The sequence below is a fragment of the Triturus cristatus genome, chromosome 2_2 (assembly GCF_964204655.1).
Source record: "Triturus cristatus chromosome 2_2, aTriCri1.1, whole genome shotgun sequence".
NCBI classification, from domain to species: Eukaryota; Metazoa; Chordata; class Amphibia; order Caudata; family Salamandridae; genus Triturus; species Triturus cristatus.
The window spans coordinates 842,120,185-842,144,016 of record NC_140582.1 but is presented as its reverse complement, the minus strand read 5'-3'; the positions used below and the strand labels follow the sequence as shown (position 1 = coordinate 842,144,016).

The 23,832-nt window shown below is 45.2% G+C and overlaps 1 protein-coding gene across 2 annotated transcripts in view; it reads right to left on the bottom strand.

The window, feature by feature from the left end:
* The window catches only part of BEND4 (BEN domain containing 4), a 434,119-nt gene that overhangs the window by 161,185 nt on the left and 249,102 nt on the right, over positions 1–23,832 (bottom strand). For both annotated transcript variants that reach the window (XM_085642172.1, XM_085642173.1), the window contains exon 3: positions 9,657–9,748. In XM_085642172.1, the coding sequence (XP_085498298.1) occupies positions 9,657–9,748 (92 nt within the window). The remainder of the gene's footprint in view (positions 1–9,656; positions 9,749–23,832) is intronic.

Below are 23,832 nucleotides of genomic sequence, written 5' to 3'. Positions count from 1 at the left end.
TTTTGTCTCACTGTGTTCATAGATGAGCTTCTATGGAAACAAGGAAGACTAAACCTGAGGTTACCACTCCACAACACAGACTACCATACCACATAATTACTCTCCATAACACATAATCCCACTCTACATAATTCCTATCCACTAAATACCACATACTTTCTATCCACATAATTTCACTGCACAACATACCACATAGTTCCACTACACACAATGTACACCCTCTCCACTCCAAAAAACATTAGTAAAAACTTTTACATTCACAACGCCAATAGCTCAAACTCTCGCAAATGTGAAACCTATTACATTGCAAACACTCCGACCAGCGCACAGGAATTCCGCTGCGTAGGATTTACAGAAGGTACCAGAAGGGCTTCTTGGCCCCCAAAGTCCCTCAGGATTAAAGCGGACTACATCCCCCATCCCGTAGTCTGCCAGGAGGCTGGTTTGCAGAGTGGCGGAGAAATGGGGCATGGCCTCCGAAGAAGTCTTAGCAATCCTACTGAACAAGCTACTTACCTTCGGTAACGATATATCTGTAAGAAACAGTAGTTAGTTATAGATTCCTTACCTTAGAATTACCCCTGGGCGTCAGACTGGATCCGGAGAGTTTTTTCGTCAGCAGTACCTCTGCGCCTCGGAAGGAGGAGTCGGTCGGCTCCGCGTCTGTCGTTGGCATTGTGGTTGCCGGGGTGACGTCGCGGTAGCTACTTAGACGCCGCCCTCACGCACTGACGTCAGTTCTGTACACGACTTTCTGCGCCAGAAACGCAGAGCCATGCAAGACACTGACCACTGGTGCACAAGACTAGGGAACTGAAAGGAAATCCTTAACCCTAGCAATCAGATCGCAGAACGGGTAGAATGGGTGGGGCGGTAAGGAATCTATAACTGTTTTACAGTCAAATTTGTTACCGAAGGTAAGGAACTTGTTCATCTGAAAGAAACACGTTAGCTAAAGATTCCTTATCTTAGAATAGATACCCCAGCAATACCAACCCCAGTGGTGGTTTTGCAAACCAAGATCACACCAGAAAATCCTGGAGAACAGAACGGCCAAAGAAGCCGTCTCTCCGGACTTGGCTGTCCAGACAGTAGTGTTTTGTAAACGTGTGCAGTGATGCCCACGTAGCTGCCTGACAGATGTCATGTAGAGGAACTCCTCTTCCCAAGGCAGTAGTGGCTGCCGTCGCTCTGGTGGAAGGGGCGCATAGCCCCACTGGAGGCTCTTTTTTAGCCAGAGAATAGCATACTTTAGTACACAAAACGAGCCATCGAGAAATGGTTCGCTTGTGTACGGCCCGACCTTTCTTGGCGCCCACATAGCCAACAAAGAGTTGATCATCCACCTGGAACTGTTTTGTGCGATCCTGATAGAAAGAAAGGGCACGTTTTGGGTCCAGACGGTGGAGCCTCTCTTCTTCTTTTGAAGGATGCAGAGGCAGAAAGAAGGTGGGCAAAGTGATGGTCTGCCCAATGTGAAAGGCAGTGACAACTTTAGGAAGGAATGACAGACGAGTCCTGAGACCCACCTTGTCTGGATGGACAGACAGGAAAGGAGGCTTGGAGGAAAGAGCCTGGAGCTCACTCACACTTCTGGCAGATGTGATGGCTACCAGGAATTCAGTTTTAAGCGTCAGAAGCCTCAAAGGGCAGTTGTGAAGCGGCTCAAAGGGAGCACACGTCTAATAGGTTAAGACTAGATTGAAGTCCCACTGAGGCATAACGAAGGGAATAGGAGGAAAGAGATGAGTTATGCCTTTCATGAAACAATTAACCATTGGGGACTAGAAAAGAGAAGGCTGATCTGGAAGCCGAAGGAAGGCAGAGATGGGCAAAAGATAGCCTTTGATAGTGCCCAGAGCAGAGCCCTGCTGGGCCAAAGAAATAAGAAACAAGGGAACCTCAGAAAGAGGGGCAGAAAGGGGATCCACAGCCTTTGCTGTGCACCATGCCACAAACTTGTTCCACCGGCAGGCGTATACCGTCTTAGTGGAGGGACGCCTGGCTGCCAAGATAACATCATAAACTTGGGCAGGTAGGTCAAAAGACGTCAAGTGCCCCGCTCAATCTCCACGCAAGGAGGTGGAGGCTGAACAGGTTCGGGTGGAGGACCGTCCCCTGTTGCTGCGACAGAAGACCCTCCCGAAGAGGCAGACAGGTCGGAGGATCGATGGCCACGTTGAGCAGCTCGGGATACCAGACTCTTCATGCTCAATCCGGAGCCACAAGGATGACTTAGGCCCGGTCGCGCCTGATCTTCTTCAGCACCCTGGGCAGAAGTGGTATAGGCGGAAAGCCGTACAACTGACCGCAACTCCACTCGTGACGAAAAGCGTCGCCTAGCGAGTGCCGCCTTGGAAATTCCAACCCGCAGAATTGCTGACATTGCGCTTTCTCTTCAGTGGCGAATAGATCTAACCAAGGCTCTCCCCACTGTCGAAAGAGACCTTGCACGACCTCCGAGTGAAGACGCCATTCGTGATCCATCATGCACCTGTGGCTGAGTTCATCCGCCCTGGCGTTCAGGGAACCTGCCAGGCGTTGAACCACCAGGGTTATGCCCTTATGTTCCAGCCATGTCTAGAGGTGGAGGGCCTCCTGACATAGGGTCCAGGACCCCACCCCGCACTGTTTGTTGCAGTACCACATGGCGGTGGAGTTGTCCGTGAACACCTGCACTACTCTTCCCCGGACAGGAATGCTTTGAGTGCAAGACAAATCGCCCGAAGCTCCAGAGGTTGATGTGGAGTTCGAACTCCGCCTCTCCCATGTGGTCACCCCATCCCAGAAGGGATGCGTCTGTCACCACTGTGTGCTCTGGTTGGGGAAGGGAGAGGCATCTGCTGCTGACCCAATCCTGGTTCGTGAGCCACCACTGCATCTGTCGAGCAGTGCCCTCCGAGATCTGGACACAATCGAACAGATTTCCCTGATGCTGCGCCCACTGGAACTTCAGGTCCAACTGCAGAGCCCACATATGCCACCTGGCATGATCGACCAGCAGGATGTAGGAGGCCATGAGGCCCAGCAGCCTCAGGGTCATCCGGACCGAAATCCGGTATAGAGGCTGAAAGATCGTAATCATAGCCCGAATATCCCAGACTCGCTGTTCGGGAGGATAAACCTGAAACCGCATAATGTCCAGACCCGCTCCGATGAAGAGGAGCTTCTGAGAGGGAATCAGATGCGACTTTGGCACATTGATGGAGAACCCCAGGAGGTCGGCCGTAGCCTGGAGGTGGGAGACGACTGCCTGGGGTAAGCCCGCCCTCAACAGCCAGTTGTCGAGATAGGGGAAGACTGGAACCCCTGATCTGCGCAGATGAGCTGCGACCACTGCCATCACTTTTGTGAACACCCGAGGGGCGTTGGTAAGGCCAAAGGGGAGCACGGTAAATTGAAAATGCTCATGGCCTACTGTGAACCGCAGGTAACGCCGGTGGGCCGGCAGGATTGTGATGTGAAAATAAGCGTCCTGCAAGTCCAACGCTACCATCCAGTCTCCAGGGTTGAGGGCAGACAAGACCTGAGTGAGCGTCAACATCTTGAACTTCTCCTTCCGGAGGAAGCGGTTGACGTTCCTGAGATCCAAGATAGGACGCAGGCCCTTGTTCTTCTTGGGTACCAGAAAGTAGTGGGAATAACAACCACGACCTACTTCTGGGGCAGGAACGTGCTCGATGGCTCCCTTGGCCAAGAGAGACAAAACTTCTTGTTGGCAAAGTGCCAGGTGATCCTCCAAAATGCAGTGGTATTGAGGTGGCATGGGTGGAGGAGTAGCCTCGAAGGGGAGGGAGTAGCCCTTTCAGACTATCTGCAAAACCCACCTGTCCGACGTGATGGTGCACCAGTGGGGGAGGTGATGGCGGATCCTGCCACCTACTGGCGTTTGATGTGCCTGAAAGGTCAGACTAGGAGTGTTTGGAGGCTGCTGCAGAGGGGGGGTTGGTGGACTGGCCCGCCCACTGCCACCCTGAACCACAATGGTGGTTCCCACATCCCCGGCTGCGCAAAAGTTGGGAAACTTGCTGCGGCCTGTGGCTCTGGGCGGGACATAGTGGGGCACCCCTTCCGTAGCCACGAAAGGGGCGAAAAGCATACTGCGCTGGGCAGCTGGAGAGGCCCAAGGACTTGGCCGTAGCCCGTGAGTCCTTGAAGCGCTCTAAAGCGTTGTCCGCTTTGTCGCCAAAAAGGCAACGGTCATCAAAGGGCATGTCCATGAGGGTGTCCTGGACATCCCCCAAAAAGCCAGTCAATCTCATCCAGGCATAGTGACGCAGGGCTACAGATGTGGAAATTGAGATTCAGCGGTATCCAGCCCACAACAGATGGGAAACTTCCCAGCATCTCTCCCGGCGGTGACAGCCTGGAAGACCACTGTCCGGTCCTCTTCTGGACCCTGAGCCAGCACCTGCGCAATCATATCCCACACAGAGTGGGAATAACAACCCAATAGACATGCAGTGTTTACCGACCGCAGTCCCAAGCTGGCGGAAGAGAACATTTTCTTCCCAAGATGACCCTGCTTCTTGGATTCACTTTCCTATGGAGCGGTAGGGAATGCGGTCTTGGAAGTGGAGGCTTGGACCACCAAGCTCTCCAGGGTGGGGTGTTGAGAGAGGAAAGTGGGGTCGTCCAGAGCCGGGCGGTGGCGTCGTCGCAGCCGGCTGAAGCACCTCTGTCAGGAGGCTAGTCCTGACAGCCACCGTAGGAAGCTCAAGGTGGAGAGGCTCGGCTCCCCTACGCAACACCACTGCGTATGACGCTCCATCCTCCATAGCCACGGTAGGAGGAGACAACATGCCAAGGTCAGGGGAGGTGTTGAGACCACTGGCATCCCCCAGTTCCTCTCTCCAGTCCTGTTCAGATCCTAGCTGATCAGTTAATGGGTCATCTGACCCCTCCTAGTCCTCCTCCTCAGGTTGCCAATCTGGCAGAAAGGGGACCCCAGGAGTGAACAGGGGCACAAAAACCCCACACGGCGCTGGATCTGACGTCGGGCAACCACAGTCTGGCTCCGGGTCCACATCGGGATGGAGGCCAGGGTCGATGCCGGCCGGGGACACGACCGGCATCGGTTGCGGTGCTGGAGGAAGCAGACCGGTGGAGGAGTAATAAGGTCAATCCCGTGAGGAACTGGATCCACGGGGGGCCTGCAGCGCCGGAGCCGACAGCTGAGAAGGCCTAGGCACCCCAACCGAGTCCGCGGGGCCCGAAGACGCGCCGGCGGGTTCGGGCTGCCCAAAGATGGCAAGCATCACCTCGTAAAATTTACGAAGCTGGGCAGGAGTCGCTCCGTGTCCCGGGAAGGGAGGGAAGCCCACATCTCTCGTCACATCAGCCGCCCGACGGGGAGAAGTCGAAGAGCGATAAAGCTTCTTCGACTTCTTTTTGTGTTTCGACTCACGCGACCCCGAGTGCGAAGACTTCGATGACTTGGACGAGTGGTGATGTCTCCCAACCGGGACCTTGAACGGCGCAGAGCCGACTGCCGGCGCTCAAGCAGCTTTTGGGACCGCTCCCGCAAAGCCTTCGGAGCCATGGACCAGCAGTCGGAGCACGACTTGGGGTCATGGTCGCGCACCAGGCATAAGATGGAACGCAAGGTGCAGATCTGTAACTGACATCAGTCGGGTACATGAACCGCATGCCTTGAATCCGGGCATCCATCATGCACCAGGAGTCATAGATGCAAAAAAGACGTAGACAAAAGTTGCTCAAAAAGTTCAGTCAAAAAATTACTGGAGGTACTGCTCTCTCCGGATCTGCACTGGCTAGCGCGAAAAAGAAAGAACTGACGTCAGCGCACGAGGGCGACGTCCAAATAGCTACCGCGACGTCATCCCGGCCACCACGACGCCAACAACGGACGCAGAGCCAACCGACGCCACCTTCCGACGCGCAGAGGTACTGCTGACGAAACAACTTTTCGGATCCAGTCTGACGCCTGGGGGTAATACTAAGGTAAGGAATCTATAACTAACGTGTTTCTTTCAGATGTGTGGGACTTACTGAAGGTAACAAGAGGAGTACTTGGCTCCCAAGGACATCCTTGGGGGGCCAACTACCCCTCCTATTACCTCCAGTAAGTACCACACAGCAGGATTGTTAAGTTCTCATAACAGGCCACGCCCCCTTTGCCCACCACTCTGCAAACACGCTCCCTGGCGTGCTCTTGGATGGGATTGAAGTCCTCTTTGCTGCTGGGGGTCCTTTAGAGACCAACTAGCCTACCTCGTACCTCCAGTAAGCTTCACACAGTAGGATTGCTGAGAGAGGGACACAGGCCACGCCCCCTTTCTCCACCACTCTGCAAACGCACTCACTGGCGTGTTCTAAGTTGGGGGATTAAGTGCCCTTGAATACTGAGGGTCCCTGGGGACCAACTAGCCCACCATGTACCTCCAGTAAGCGCCACACAGCTGGATTGCAGAGAGGTGGTCTGAGGCCATGCCCTCTTTTTACACCACTCTGCAAACGCGCCTCTTGGCGCACTGCTGCTCGGGGGATGAAGTCCACTTGTGTCCTGAGGTAGGGAATGTATGTAGATACCAGGACAAGGGATACAGACCTTATTTGCCATACAGATAGTTTTTTATTTTATTGGACAATCACCAGAATTTTCAAAAGGTAAAGTGTACGTAGTCCTGTGTGCCCTATTAAACCATACACAATATCTTTTCCATGCCCCCTGCTAGGGTCTGAGGCCTATAAAAAATCGTTCACTCCAAAGGACCTATTCAAAAATATCAGTTCCTTTATTTCCAGCACCACCCCTGTTCTCATGGGACTGGAGTGGACTGGAGTGAACCTTGAAGGGTCCCAAGACTTTCACAGGAAGATGTGAAATACAGTTAACGACAACTAACTTACCATATCTACCAAGTCTACCTACTGTACCTAGCCTACCATACCTATCCTTCCATACCTAATCCACCATGGCAGATCCACCTCAGTTTCTTAGGTGGGAAAATCTTAAGCACACCCTGAGCTGGTGTTATATGAAAAAGGGTCAAGTTCTGTTTTTGTGGATTCTGACAACACTTACGAATGTCATAAATCACTTCCATATTAAATTTGAAATATTATTTTGCAATGGCTGCAAGCTAGCAATTTTTAAATTCTGTACTTAAACCAGCACAATCCACACATATTAATAATTCTCACATTTTACCTTTTGCATTATAAAACAAACTAATATTTATGCAACATCTTATAAACAGGCACCAAACTTAAAACTCGACAAACATTCGCAATGTGCTTTGCAATAACATAAAACTAATCACATTCTACCTCTTATTCAAGAATGACTCATTACCTCAAACATTAATACTAAACAAGTTAAACTACAAATCAATCAACTTGTGCATTTACTAACACTTCAGCCCTATTTTAAACAAGCACTTTCAAGTACATTTCGTGTCACTGTGCCTGCTCTCAGCTCGCCACTCTAGGCTTTATCAATATCGGATGATTTGGAAAATGCATCACTATGGGTAATGTCTACAATGGTGGTTAGCCAGCTTGGAATGTTATTTGCTATACTTTGAAGCAGGCTGTAATGATGCATGTAGACACAATATTTTAACCATCAAGAAAGTGCACAAATCCTATTAAAAGGAAGGAGAAATTGCATCTCTGATAGACCAAAACCACATCATGTCAGTCGAGGAAGAGAAGAGAGCATCCAAAGATGGGGTAAGGACATAAGGTGGCAACAGTTCACCTATCAGAGTGCATATCCCATCTCCTGACACTAACAGGTGCTATTATATATAGTATGCTCCTTCAACCACATGAAACAGTATCTGGATCAAAGTGAATTTTGTAGAGCTGCTTTGACTTGTATGAAAGTGTTGCTCTTAAAGAAATCAAATATCCATGGTCAGATAATGAAAGTACGTCAGAGGAGGACAGAACTCCTTTCCCTAAACTCCATGGATTTTAATATTCATTCCTTTATATCTACTTTATATTCACTAAGAAAGCTGAATAAACTCACAACATATTCATCCTAATGTATATTTTGGGAATAACATGTACACATGTGTACTACCTTTTGTCTGGCAATATCACAAGTGACACTGGACATGCATGTGCAGGAGGGCAAGAATAGACCTATATAGAGAATAAGAGCGAATTACACAGGAGAAAGGAAATAAGTGTGAAGTCAAAAACACTGGGGCAATAGAAGGAGGAAACAGGATATCAAATGGGATAAAGTGGTCAGATGTGGGGTAAGAGTACAAGGTTGAACTAGTGGGGAGCAAACATGTTATTAATGGAAGATAAAACCTGTTATAGGAGTTGGAAAATATTATTTACTCAGTGCATGCTGAGAAAAATAGTTGGGATATCTTTAAGAGGGGGATAAAATCTTGGATAGCCAAAGATTTTGGCTCAAACCTGTTTTGATCATTGCACTGAGTCAGGTGTGCCTTACAATTGTACAATTGTTCTCTTCTTATTTTGAGGGTTCAACACTTTTGCTTTCAATAAGGCCAAGATAATCAGTAGAGATTTGAACTGAACTCTCACCGCATCTAAACTCAACTAATAAAGGATGATTGAGTTCGATATATCCAATGCGGCTATATAATCCATGGGCATTGGAGTACACCTGCATTTGCGCAGAACACAAAACTGCCTCCAGGACTGACTATTTTTTTGACATCACAGGGTTTACAGAAAGTTCAAATAGCAAAATTTCCTCTTAGCTTTTCGGACCATTCAGCTATAATGTAAACCCTACCTCTACTGAATAAAGCCCAGAGCTGAACAAACTTTAGATAAGTAATTAGTGCAAGCAGCACCACTTAAGGAGAATGTGAAGGTTTTTATACCTTTACAATGTAGGGACAGCAATCTATCAATCATCTGTGAGGCAAGTACTTCTTTTTGAGGTGTAGTGTATAAAGGGAAGATGGTTTTCCTAGCTAGATTAAGAACATCCTCACTAAAGGAAGGAACTAAATATTCACTGCCAGACAATAAAACAGGGAGATACAAATGTGAAAATCAAATAAATATTTAAAAGAATATTATATCCATCAAACCAATTCAGGTAGTGTAGTTCCAAAGAGCTATAAGGAAGAAGAATTTGTAGGGCAGCCAGAGAAAAACAGCCAGAAAATACGGCCCTTGATATTACAACCCCCCCCCCACCAAAAGTGAGCTAACAAATTACCCGAAAGGAATAGCTAATATATTTTTACAACTTTACAAATCCAACCTACATATCTCTAGTCAGGATGCAGAGAATTTTCTAGATAAATTAGTTTTACCCAGGCTTTCATAAGAACAATCTAAAAAAGGCTCAGACAAACTCCCAGCTGAAAATATAATCCATGCCTGTTGTCCAAGGGCCCATCTGCTTAGAATCTCAACTCCGGTGATAACTGATGCATCACTTCAAACATTATTTAGAGAACAAGTCTACTTAAATCATATAGAAGCCATGTGCTCGGAAGACAACTGATCTGTGGGAAAATGTTGAAATGAGGTAACAAGTGTATGTTTGACAAATTTGAAAATTAGTCTTTTGAAGACCGATAATGTTGCTCTACACTTAAAACGTTTAAAACACAACATTACACTGATTAACAAAAGCAGACTGTATCAATGTTGATATATTTAATTAATACACCAGGAAATACCTCTGTTGGTTGGTCTGCAGGTGGTGGTATTACAAGCTGATTGTGGTACTGAAGGACGGACTTCAAATAATCCAGAACAGTCTGGCAGGGCACTAAATAAAAATACATTAATGGTTCTCTATTACTACACATCAGTTCATGAATCACAATTGCAAATTATGTAAATCAATTGCTAGACCCGGAGGTATCAGAGCACTTTACATGAGGATCAGTGAGTTACAGGTTCAATAATTACATAGACAAGTATAGACATAGGAGAAAAGAAGAAGCATGAGATTACACAATAATGTGAGATTATTAGCGCGTACACATGTTTTATGGGGAGTGAAGAGATAGAGGGGGGATGGTAAACGGGGGTAGGGAATGCAGGTAGAAAAACACAACGGGGAGGCTAGGAAAATGATGTCCAATGTCCGGCTGGGTAGGTGCCGGCCGAGGGGTGAACCAGAGCCAAACTCCTCTTTAGCTGCATATGACAGCTCCACCGGGCATCAGCCAAAGTTGCTTGGGCACCGCGGCTTTACATGAGAATCAACGAGTTACAGGTTACAAAATTACATCAGTTACAGGAGCCAAGAATAAACGTAAGGAAAAAATAGTGATTACTCTGTAACAAGAGATATTAATGTATATGCTAGAAAGGGGAGGTAGCCACAGGATCATGGAGGGAGGAGGTGGTGGAGGGAAAGGAAACACTAACTCTTAATCTAATTACTATTCTTCCACTGGAAAGGGTATTTACCTGGTATAATGTTTTCCTAATCATAATGACAACTTTCTTTCTACTGCCATGGGGCTAATAGGTTTGTGCAATAAATGCCAACACCTGGGAGGACCGGGGTGGGTATTTTGAGAAAAATGTAATTGCCCTATTCATTTACACTGATTTAGAGCAAGTCGTTTAGTGGGAGAAATGTAAAAGAGTTTCTTGACTAAATCACTATTTTAGCCATTTATGCTGTGCTCAATTAAAGTTTTGCTAATTTCTCAAAATGCTATGCACTATACTTCCACCTTCCCTCATCCTGTGAAAATGCAGAGAAGAAGTGACGCAATAGCCTTATTAGCTATTGTAATCATCAATAATCCATGTTCAAGTCTTCCTCATCCCTGTCTTTCTGCTGTGTAGGGGAGTCTAACCCAGGCGCTCTTTGCTATCGTCCCTACCAAAAACAAATAAAGCAGCATATTACCAGCCATCTATTGTGAATTTTTTAACGTACATATTTATTTTAAAGTAGTTATTTAAAAAGGTGTTTTTCGAACAATGGGAACTAATTGGAAGTAACATGTTTACATTTACCTCTAGTGAATAAATTGTTGCTAAAATATTGGACAATGGTGAGGTAAAGTGGACATATGTGATTCTGTGGCTGGAGTCTTTGGGCCATATGTAGGTAATTTCTATTTACCGATTCCTAAATACCGAATTTTACCGATTCGGTATTTAAGAATTGGTAAATAGAATGTAGGTAATATTCGTTATTACCGATTCAGTATTTACCGAATTGGTAATAAGGAATACCTTCACATTCATTCCTATGGGCCTGAAGGCCCATAGGAATGAATGGGAAGCCATTCACTATTACCGATTCCCTAAATACCGAATCGGTAATAGGGGGAGCATATTCAAGGGTGGCAAGGTGTCACATTGACACCCTATTGCACCCCTGAATCATGCATGTGTGTCTGCCACATGGCACTTTAAAAAAAAGCACAAAATTGCTTTTTAAAAGGTATTCGGTATTTACCACCAACTTGTAGTTGGTGGTAAATAACGAATCCTTAAACCAAAGATGCACTCACTTGAGTGTTCCCTACATAGGATTTAAGGATTCGGTAATTTACCAATTCCTTAAATTAAGGAATCGGTATTTTACCGATTCCTTAAAATAACTAATCGATAAATTACCAACTGGCACATGCATCAACAATGCCATTTGCGATTCCTTAATAGCGAAAAATAAGGATTCGCTAATAAGGAATAGCAAAAGGTTATGCATGTAGAAATCGCTTACAAAATAGCAATTTCTAAACATTCCTTAATTGCTACTCGCAAATTGCGAGTCGCAATTAAGGAATACCTCCCCATTGATTCCTATGGGCCTAGAGGCCCATAGGAATGAATGGGAAGACTTTCTCAATTTGCTAATCTCAATTAGAGAATCGCAAATTGCTCATGCTATTTCAAGGGTGCCAGGGCGTCAAAAAGACACCCTGTTGCACCCCTGAAATCTGCATATGAATACATCTTGCACACACACATGCCCCAAGGGCATGTGTGTGTGTAAAATGGAACTTTGAAAAATGCACTTTAGTGCATTTTTCAAAGTTTTTGCAAATTACCATGAAGTTCAACTTCATGGTAATTTGCTCCCCCTATTAGCGAAATCGCTAATTTTTAAACTTTCATGCATTGCATTTAAGGAATCTCAATCTGGGATTCCTTAAATGCAATCGCAATTTAAGGAATCGCTATTTAGAGATTCCTTAAATAGCGATTTTTGCATTTGGGATGATGCATCCCAAATGCAAAAATACCGGTCGCAAAGGGGCAGATTCTGCTAATCTGCCCGTTTGCGAGCAGGTTTCTCGTTGATGCATGTGGCCCTAAATCCTTAAATCCAGCCTCCTACATCGCAAAGTGCTAAATACCGGTCAGTAATGGGAAATTTACCGATTTTCGGCCGTTACCGACCGGTATTAGCCCACCTACATATTTGTCACATAAATTGCCACATAATATGGAGATTTCACAAAACATTGTTTCTAGCTCAAAAGGATGAAAATAAATCTGCAAGAGGATGTGCTGAATAATTTGTCTCTTTGCAGCATAATTTTTATACCCTTACCACATAGTTTATAAAACCTTGCTGCATAATGCTAGTGGTCTTAACAGTGTTAATGTTCTGTAGAGTGGTTTAGGGGATGTCATTATAATGATGAAATTCAAAACCTCTATTCCACAGAGAACTGTGAAATGATTTCCATATTTCACAGTTCTCTGTGAAATACGGGTTTTTATACCACTTCATATTGTGCACTAAAAGTACACATATCAATGAAAAAAACAAAGGTTAAAGGTTAGCTATAGGTAAAGATTTATTTACTCATTCTATATAAACCAAATGTAAACTACACAAACATAAGAAACTCTAAAGTTATAATTATACCTTGAATGTATAATTTACACACCACCTTCAAATTACTATAACTTTTATTTATTTGTGCTATACAAATCAAACTTAAACTACACTAACATAAGAAATTCTAAAGTTTTGGTTACTAACCACACAACATTTACTATAACTTGCGTCTTTAATATAACATCACTTATACCTGTGAAAGTATAGCATTCATAACAACACTTATTATATCTCAAATGACTTAATTTGTGAGAAAACAGTGCGTGGCGAGTTATGGTTAATGTAGTGTGGCTAGCGACTTGAAAATACGGCGTACGGAGGTGCACAGGTTATAGTAGTCTGAATATATATTATTCAATGTCCACTCCAAAGTTAGGCTTTGATGCTTCTGGGACTGTGTGCAAATCGTTTATTGTGTGTGGTCAACATAACGTGTTTCAGCCAGCAAGACAGCCTTGGTCACAAAAAGAATGCCATTTTAGTAGTGTTGTATGCAACCACATTCATTACATGCTCAACATGAAAGAAAAACTTTGTGTTTCCTTGAATTGATACATTCTCAGTATATCCATGAGGTGTTCGCATTTTTTACATTTTGCATTGCACAAAATACAATTAAAATTAATCGGCATATTAACCCATCAGAATCTCTTATTCATGTTGCTTATTGCACCTCATAATGTTAAATCAGCAAGATGCCTGCGAAAAAATAAATCATTACATTTAGCTGCATCATAAGTTTCAATTTATATTTTTTAGGATTTGGTGGCGCAAGATTTGAAAACCCTACAGGCCAACATGTGTAACGAGCATTGGCATAGCCAATAGGTTTCGCTTTTGTGACCTTATAAGTGTTTAGCCATTCAACAGTTGATGTTGTTGCACCAAGGATATTGTACTGCATAACTAAATACTTATAAGGTCCCAATGGTGAGACCTATTGGCTATGCCAATGCTTGTTCTTGCCTGTTATATGCAGCTAACTATATATTTATGTGGACTTTCTTCAAGCTTCTACCATTTTTATTTTGAATGGAACTAGATGTTTATTCTTCCCATGCCTCGTCTTTTTACATTCCCTCTAAAATCACACGTTTGGATTTCTTTCACGGCCTGATGCAACTTGGTACAGTTTTCAAAATAGAGATGACTCCGTAGTACTGTTGCAGCAACCAGGGGCGTAACGCTGGCAGCTACATCCGCTCTGGCAAACGTTCTCTTCCATTCCTGATTTGAGAATGGATTAAGATTGTGAGTTATGCACCAATTTCACGCACACCCGACGTCTTTCCCCGCTACAATTATGTCAGGTGAATTTGTGCAGGGGGAAAATCACAGTTTTCTATTTTACTGATGTCTAGCTGTTTGTGTGCTTATTAGTCTGTTTACTGGAGGTTATCCGTGTGTGGACTGAGCCTTACAAATGAATGCCTGGCTTCCACTGTCAGCGTCATTTCTCCTTTTGCTTTCATGTATGCACTGTCATCTTTTTCACTGCTTGCCTACCTTCTACATTATTTGCATGTTTTGACGAGCAGAAGCATTTATTGCATTTATGAGGAGCGGTTCGTATATCAAAGTGAAACTGGATGTTAAATAGGAAGTTTAAGGCACTAACCTGTGAAATTGTGATAATAGACTCTTTTAACGCGACAACCGCATTGACTGTCAGGTACAGTTTATTTCCAGAGACACCTCAGACCGATAGAAACCACACCAATGCCTCGATTTCTTTAATGCTATGCAGGTGCACTTTAAAACAGTATATGCGTTTCCACTTACCACAGCCGGAAGCTGAGCACCGCCTGCCTACCAGTCTTCTGTTGTATTTTTTCCTTCCCTATTTCGGCTTGCTGTCCCGTTCTTCTTTCAGCAGTCCCCTCCATCGGTTTACAGCCCCAGTCAGTCAGCACGACCCGTATGTCACACTTCACACCGTAACGAAGCGCTACCCTCCCCTGCGCGCGCTGCCTCCACCTCAGAGCCGCCCCGCGTACTTCACCGCTCGCCACTCAGCACCACACTGGTGTATGTTGTCAATAACCATTTATTTGTTGCTGCAATAGAAGCAGCCATTACATCTGACCTCCCCGTTTCATCAATTATCGATAGATTGTTGGATGTGAACAGCTGCAAAAGCTTGCCGCCAAACTCCCCTCCTGGCTGGGATTAGATAAAGTACTAAACTGTTGTTTATTGTCGGGCCAGAACCTCAACTGGTAAGCCGGGGAATTCGAGTACTAACAAACCCCTATCGGCAGGCACCTAAAATTGTTTAGTATTGCCACCATTTCCCAAAAGGTCCTTCCATTTATTATTTACACGTATTTCTAGTTGTCATAACATACTTGATAAAAGCTTTTGGCGGGCACTGCATTTCCAGTCATTGTCACGTCTGCCAGAATTAAAATGATACACACAGCACAGTGCGTTTTCTTTCTCCTGCTATCATGGTTAAAGCACGGCAGATCAAGCTTAATTTTTTATGGAGCCATGTGTTTCTAATTAACGTGGAGGTGCGCACTGCCCCCGACCTCTCAAAGGAAAAATATCTTGACGAAACCAAGATTTTTTTATTTTGAGAGGTTGGGGGCAGTGCGCTCCTCCACGCTAATTAGAAACACATAACCCTATAAAGATAAGAAAATGCTTTGCGACAGCAACAAAGCAGGCGACCCAGTCCAGATCGGTGGTGAAAGGGCGTCAACAAAAAACCCTAATTTCCAATGGCAGGCCACCATTTAGCATACACGGTGATGCCAGCCAATGAATATGAGGGGCGGGGGTTCAGGTCCCCTTCTCCAATCTACTCTCCTACAAAATCTCTCGCCGAGCAAGCAGCGCTTTGCGCTGCAATGCCAGGCGAGACCTAAAAAGGGACAAACCAGTCTCTCTGGCCAGCATGGCAATAATTATGACCTCATGAATAAATTGAAGAAATGATTGGATGTGGTCAGTCGAGAATCTGAGAAAGGGGGCAATATTATTTTATGGATCATGTCAATGTACAAGGAAGAAGCATTTAGACAGTTACAAAATCAGCAATGTTGCTGTAAGGTGTCATGTTCGGAAATCATTGCGACTAGATTTGCATACCACACAGATTTACTTCAATGGCAAAATACATGATTGATAATACAAGATGAATACTTATATCGAGGAACAATTTTCCAATCCTGTATCTCATTCAAAAGGTACATGAGAATTCCCATGTCCACCCAGATAGACACATCATACCAGCAATTGGGGGGTAGTTCAAAAGTACCTCCAAGTACATAGATTACTTTTTGCAAGACTATGTGCTCATTTATCTTCTTATATCCAAGATACAGGTGACTTTTTGGGAAGGATTTTTAATGTTTATTGGGAAAACAATTTTGTATTAGTGGCTATGGAAATAACATCATTGTATAGGAGCACTGCCCATAGCGTTGGGTTAAGGGCCATTGACTATTTTCTCAGTGCAAGGCCATTGCCTCTCTTTAAACACACACTAATGCAGTTGTGCATGATACATTGGTGTTTACATACTTTTATCTTTCTGTTTGACAAACAAGTGTACAGACAAATCAGGGGAACAGGAACAGGCATCTACTGCACCCCCAGTTTGCATATTTGCATATGGGTTGGTGGGAGGGACAGCAGTGCTCTAATGAAGAGGCTGAAAATGTGGTCTTGTAGACCTGGTATATTGACAAACTGTTTATTACTTGGAAGGGGTCTGAGAGTTCCAAAAAACAATTTGTTTAAAACCGCAAAAAGACATTAGTTTGAATTTGCAATTCACCAGCTCCATTAGTGCACAGGAAGTGTAGTTTGTGAACTTGACAGTATATGTAAACAAGCATTTGCAATGCAATAGGTCTCGCATTCACGCGAGTTTAAGCTATTGGCATTGTAAATGACACTGCCTTTTATTTAAGTTTTTAAAAAGAAAACAAAAATAAAAGGCATTGTTATTTGTAATGTGAGTAGCTCAAACTTGCGTAAATGCGAGACCTATTCCATTTCAAATGCTTGTTCTGCAAATGTAGAGGGGAGTAGAATTGTGTTGTCAAGTAGAGTGGAAATATGCAGAGTGAAATTATGATGTGTGGGGTGAAATTATGTGGCATGAAAGTATGTTGAGTGGCTTGGAACTGTGTGGCATGGAGCTGAATTGTGAGATGTGGAATTCTTTGGCGTGGTGTGGCATAGACTGCAATTGTATGGAAATGAATTATGTTACCTGGAGTTAAATTATGTGGCATGGTGTGGAATTAAGGGATGTGGTGTGGAATTAGTTGGCATGGCGTGGAGTAGGATTATATGGTGTGGTGTGGAATTGTGTGGAGTGGAATTGTGTGGCATGGAATTGTGTGGCATGGAATTGTGTTGAGAGGAATGGAAGTATGTGTCATGGAATGGAGTGGAAATATGTGGCATGGAATGAAATTATGTGGTGGACTTGAATTATGTGCCGCTAAGTGGAATTATGTTATTGAGTGGATTCATTAATAGTGGAGTGGAATTATGTGGCATGGAATTACGTTCCATGGAGTGTAATTATGTGGTATGGCATGGAATTAATTGGTGTGGATTTGTGTGGTGTGGCCTAGAATTGTGGGGTGTTGAGGAAAATTGTGAGACATGGAATTGTGTGGCGTGGTATGCAATTGTGTGACATGGAGTGCAATTCTGCGGAGAGGAAGTATGGGGGTGGAGTGGAATTATATGATGTGGTGTGGAATTATGGGGTGTGGTATGGAATTATGTGGCATGCAATTGTGTGCCATGGAATGGAATTATGTGGTATGGATTTATGAGAAGTGGAGAGCACTTTATGTGGCATGGAATTATGTGGAGTGGAATTATTTTGCATTTACTGAGATAGACATGTTACTGTGTGGCGTGAACTACAATTATGTGACGTGGTGTGCAATTGTGTGGAGAGGAATTCAGTGCCGTGAAGTTGAATTATGTGACATGGTGTGAAATCAAGTGGTGTGGCATAGGATTAGGTGGCAAGGAGTGGAATTATGCTCCGTGGAGTAGAATTATGAGATGTGACATGGAATGGTCTGGCATGGAATTGTCTGGTGTGGAATTGTGTGGTGTGAAATTATGTTGGTTTGGGGAGATTAAATTTAGGTGGTACAGTGTGGTACAATGTGGAATTATGTGGTATGGAGTGGAATTATGTCTCATGGAGTGGAATTATGTAGCATGATGTGGAGTCGTGATGTTGCATGGAGTGAAATTATGTGGAATGGAGTTGAATTGTGTGGCATGGAATTGTGGGGTGTTGACTAGTGGAATAATGTGGTGTAGAGTAGAATTAGGTGTCGTGACATTATGTGGAGAAGAATTGTGTTGCATGGAATTGTTTGGCATGGTATTGTGCGGCATTGAGAGGATTGGAATAATGCGACATGGAGTGGAATTATGTGGCTTGGATTGGAAATATGAGGGTGGAGTGCACTTAGGTGGCATGGAGTTGAATTGTGTGGTTCAGAATTGTGTTGCATGGAGTGTAATTGTGTTTACTGGAGTGGAATTGTGCAACGTGGAATTGTGTGGCGTGAAATGCAATTGTGTGATGTGGAGTGCAATTGGGTGACATGGAGTGTCACTGAGTGGAGTGGAAATCATATAGCATGGAGTGGAATTATGTGACATGGTAATGAATTGTGTGGTGTTGAGTGGAATTACGTGGCGTGGAATTATGTGGCATGGAGCCGAATTATGTTGATTTGAATTGTGTGGCATGGCATTACATGCCATGGATTGGCTTTAAGTGGCGCAGAATTTTTTGGCATGGAATTGTGTGGTGTGAAATTGTATGGCGTGCAATTGTGTGCCATGGAGGGAAATTTTGAGACATGGAATTGTGAGGAGTGCCACGGTGTGACATGGAGTGCAATTGTGTGGAGTGGGATTAAGTGATGTGGAGTGGAATTACGTGACGTGGAATTATGTGGTGTGGAGTGAAAGTGTGTGGCATATAGTAGAATTATGTGGCATGGATTTATGTGATGTGCAATTGTGTCGCATGGCAAGGAATTGAGTTGAGTGGAAATATGTTGATCTGAATTATGTGGCACGAAAGGGAAGAGGCATTATGTGACACAGAGTGGAATTATGTTGTAGGGAGTGAAATTATGTGGCATAGTATGTGGCATGATGTGGAATTATATGTTGTGCACTGAAGTGGAATTATGTGGTATGGAGTAGAATTATGTGGCATGGAATTGTGTGAGTGGAAATTTGTGGCATGAGTGGAATTATGAGATGTGGAATTGTGTTGCATGGAACTGCGAGGCCTTGAGTGGTGTGGAATTATGTGGCATGGGGTGAAATGATGTGGTATGGAGTGGATTGAAAATAGGTGGAGTGGAATTATGTGACTAGGAGGGGTAATATATGGCATGAAATTATGTGGTGTGGAGTTGAATTACGTTGCGTGGAACTTGGTTGCGTGGGATTCTGTGGTGTGGAGTCGAATTGTGAGACCTGGAATTGTGCAGCATGGAGAGCAATTGTGTGGCATGAAGGGCAGATGTGTAACTTGGAGTGCAATTGTGTGATGTGGAATGCCATTGTGTGGAGTGGAGTCATGTAGGGAGGAGTGGAATTATGTTACACTTTGTTGAATTATGTGGTGTTCTGTCAAATTATGTGGCATGATGTGGAGTGGCATTATGTGATGTGGAGTAGAATTATGTGACATAGAATTGTGTAGCATGGAGTGGAATTGTGTTGCATTGAGTGGTGTAAAATTATGTGGCATATAATAAAGCATAATTATGTATAGAGGTCATTTAAGTGCCTGCTGCTTGTTTCCTCTGACAGATGGTCACTTGAGAGCAATGTATCGGAGTTTGGAGCTGATCAATAACGTGTCCACAGGACCCGATGTGTTCTCGGCTCAGAGGGGAAACAGCAATTAAGGAGGATGTCTCTGTCTCCCTTCACGCCCAGGGAGGAGGGAGATGCGAGCAGAGCATCAAAGGGCTGGGTGAGAAGGGAGGGGGGAATGCAGGGGTCAAAGCAGCGAAAGTGAAAGTAATCGAGCAGAGCATCAAAGGACTGGGTGAGAAGGGAGGGGGGAATGCAATTAGCAGAGGAGCAGCTGTGCACGTGCATGTGATCTCGTGCACTCAAGGTTTAGGCCAGCCAAAAGTGTGGGTAGCACTTTGAAAATCCCACATATAAAATGTCTCTTCGAGCCTTTGGCTCGCGAGACCTAAAAATGGTTGAAAAACAAAGCATATAGAAAGCCCACCACAGGTAACACCATGTTGCATGCTCGTAAGAATAAATGTAGCATCCCTTATGCTGAAAACCGATGCATAAGACGTAATTGAAGTGATGAGAAGGAGATGAACCATGCACAAGATGATTTGACAAACAGATTTATTTCAAGGGGGCTACAGACAAGGGATAAAACAGACTGCCAGATCTAGGAGAAGAGATGGCAGTGGTAATAACAGACTGCTTGCACATCCACTAACAATCTATGGCAAGTACAAATAACACAGTAGTAACATGTGCTACAATGGACCAAAACTATGCACCTCAATAGTGTACATAAATATATGAAAAAACAGAAAATTTATATATCAACAAATTGTTAGGAAATCCAGAGCACTACAAAAGTATTGCATTTTTGGTCTGCCAGTAAAACAGATCCGACTTTTAATTTTCAAACAATTCAAAATCTGTTGACATGTAGGTCAGTATCAGATGAAAGACACACAGCCGACGTGTTTCATTGAAAAGACAATTTTTATAAGGCTTTTAATTTAAAAAACAAACATTACATGTTTCGTAAACACCTCGGAATCTTTTTCTTTTTTTACATTATCATAAAAAGCATACAACACATATAGCCCATAGAGTGCACAGAGAGACATATTCCAACATGCTTGTAAAAGTTCTTTCCACATGCGGATACATGAACATCAACTCATAGTTACACTACAGAGAAACTTGCAAACGAGAACAAAAGAAAAAAAAACTGAAGAAAAAGATAACCAGTAATTGAAGAGAAAGAGACCTGAAACTAAACACGAAAAGAATTATCTTTTCTGATCATGATAGGAGAGCATCTAATATCCTACCACCATTTAGTGTTGAAAAGAAGAAAGCAGCCAAATAGATATACAGGAGTCTCAAACACCTTTCTGTGATATAGGTCGTGCTGCCAGAACTGAACATTACCTCATAAGTCTTCCGAGAGGAGGTGAAGTGCTACGCCTCATGTAAAAGTGACACAAAAAACCCTTAGAGCCCTAAGGGCTAGATATGTTACGACCTCTGGATAAGGTTATACTGTAAAGAATAAACGCATTGGATCAGAGGAAAAAATGTCACGTTTCAAAAAAGACAAAAACTAAATTATGATGAAACTAAATGTACAAAAACTTTGTGGGGGATCGGAACAAATATATTAACATAGTAATAATATAGTATCTTAATGTCAATAGTTTCCCAAAGCATTCCATATAGGAACAGCAAGTCCTCTAACTCAGTTTCAAGAGTCTTGTATGGGCGCAGCATCGGCCTTGCTCGGCTCGAACAAAACACACACCACACCTTAGCTCACTATTCGGCCGAAGGTCACGTGCAACCTTGGCCCCTTTATTTAAACCCTCGGACAGTGCCCGGTCACAAGGGGTCGCGTGCGTATGCGCTCATGCCCGTAGAGGCCGGGTGGCACTCTACATCCCTCCTTTCCTTTAGGTGTGGCTGATCAACGGTTAAGAAAGAGAGAGAGAGAGAGAGAGAGAGAGAGAGAGAGAGAGAGAGAGAGAGAGAGAGAGAGAGAGAGAGAGAGAAAACAACTTCATCTGTGGGTTGTCCTGTGTTCACAAAGTCTCTATCCAGTATTGCAGTCTTTCTCGCGGGTTAGCTCAGTCTCTCTGCACGTATAATCTCGCAGCCTCTGCCAGGGCGCCGAATGAGGTCTCAACTGGTATCGCTGACTGCGGGACTGTCTCTCGTCATGGCTCGAAGTGACGCCACTCTGGCATCCACCTAGGTCGGTGTCGTCGACTTGACTGGGTTGGCTTTCTCCGTGATTGCCTTCGGTCTCTTGACAGGGTGGTGTCCCTTGATTCTCTTGGGGATCCGGAGCGGTCACTGCGGGAGAATCAGAGAGATCTTCCTCTCTCTCGGGTGTCGCTTGATCCGTTCATGAGTTGCCCGAGATCTCCTTGAACCATGATACGTTTCTCACCACCGTGCGTCGTCCTCTTAGTGCAGTGACCATCGTTCCGTTGACTTCGACCACTACCCACTCCTCGGGTTCATAGGGTGTGCGGAACTTCCATCCAGGATGGCAGTCCTGTAGGACTACTCGAGAACTGACCCCTATTGATGGTGTCTTGGCCCCCCGGCTGATGTTGGCTTTGTCGTTGTTCTGTTGGCGCTTCTGTTGGGCCCGTTCTTTGTCTAGGCCTTGAGAGGTCCAGTTGGGGTCCCTCGGGATAAGATCCCGGGGTGGGCGCTTTAGAAGGAGCGTTGCGGGGGCACACCCCGTGGTCGAGTAAGGCGTTTGTCGGTATGCGAATAGGAATTGATCGAGACAGGTTTGCGGGTCTTGATGCTGGTCCACTCCTATGCGTAGTGCTCGATTCAGAGTCCTCATGAACCACTCGACCTCCCCGTTAGCTTGAGGCCACTGTGGCGTAATCCGCCGGTGTCGGATGGCTCGCTTCTGTAGAAAATCTTGAAACTCTTGTCCTGGAAAGGCAGTCCATTGGCCGATTTCTGTTCTTCAGGCAGTCCAAAGATTGCGAAGATCTTCTTGAGTCATGGCTGAACATATGTGAACGCCGTGGACAGCACTACTTCTACCACTGGGAATTTGGAGCACAAGTCAATCACCACCAGGGTGTGCCGCCCATCGGGGAAGCTGCCAAAGTCTACGTTCAGCCTGGTCCAGGGTATCTCGCAGGGCCCTTCCGTGATAATTGGCGCGGGAGCAGGGTCTGCTTCTGTGATGGTGCAGGGGTGGCAGGTCCTCACCTCTCATCAACCATGCTGTCCATCCCTCGGAACCATACTATGGTCCGGAGCCTGGTGTCCTTGGTGTGCAAGGGTCACCATTCGACGATGCAGGTCCCTCAGGACTACGATTTTCTGACGTCGGAGTATCAGCCCTGACCCACTGATGTTGAGTTCATGCCTCACTTTCCATATCTGTCTCCGGGTGTTCTGTTCCTCCTCTGTGAGTTCTGCTAGCCCATCTAGGAATCGGTGCCATTGTCCTGACTCGAGGGCTTCTTTGACACGCTGGAGGGTAGTGTCGGATTCCATGGCGCTACACAGGTCCTCTTTAGTGACGGCCAGTGGACAGGCGTTGTCTTCAATCATGTGCACAAATGCCTCTGTGCTCGGGCCGTCATCCTGTGTCTGGGCGCTCTCCGCCTGCAGTGGGTGTCTCGACAAGAAGTCGGCAGGGTTATCCACCCTAGGGTGATACAGCAGTTGGAAGGAGTATGCCTGTAGTTGTACTGCCCACCGTTCAATCCACGGAGGTGCTAGTCTGTTGGATCCACTGAACAGGGGTATGAGGGGTTTGTGGTCCGTTATGCCCCTGAAGATGTGGCCACACAGGTAGAGGTGGAAGTGTTGACATGTCCAGCGGATGGCCAGGGCTTCACGCTCTATCTGCGCGTACCGTGTCTCCGTTGGCAACAGTGCTTGGCTAACATACGCTACTGGCACATACATCCCTTTTTGGTTTTCTTGTAGCAGCACTGTGCCTAGCTCCACGGGGCTCGTGCCCACCACCACCTGCGTGTTTCTCTTCGGATGGAAGTAGGGCATTGTTGTCTGGTCAAGCAGGGCCTTTTTGATACCTTGGAATGCTGCTTCTTCCCGGGAGGTCCAGACCCACGGTGTTCCAGTCTTCGTCAGCTGTCTCAGCGGTTCGGAGAGTGTGGCGAGATTTGGGAGGAAGCGGCCACAGTATGTTGCCATCCCTAGGAAACTCCTTATCTCTGTCAAGTTCTGAGGCACAGGGGTGCTTTGGATCACTGCTG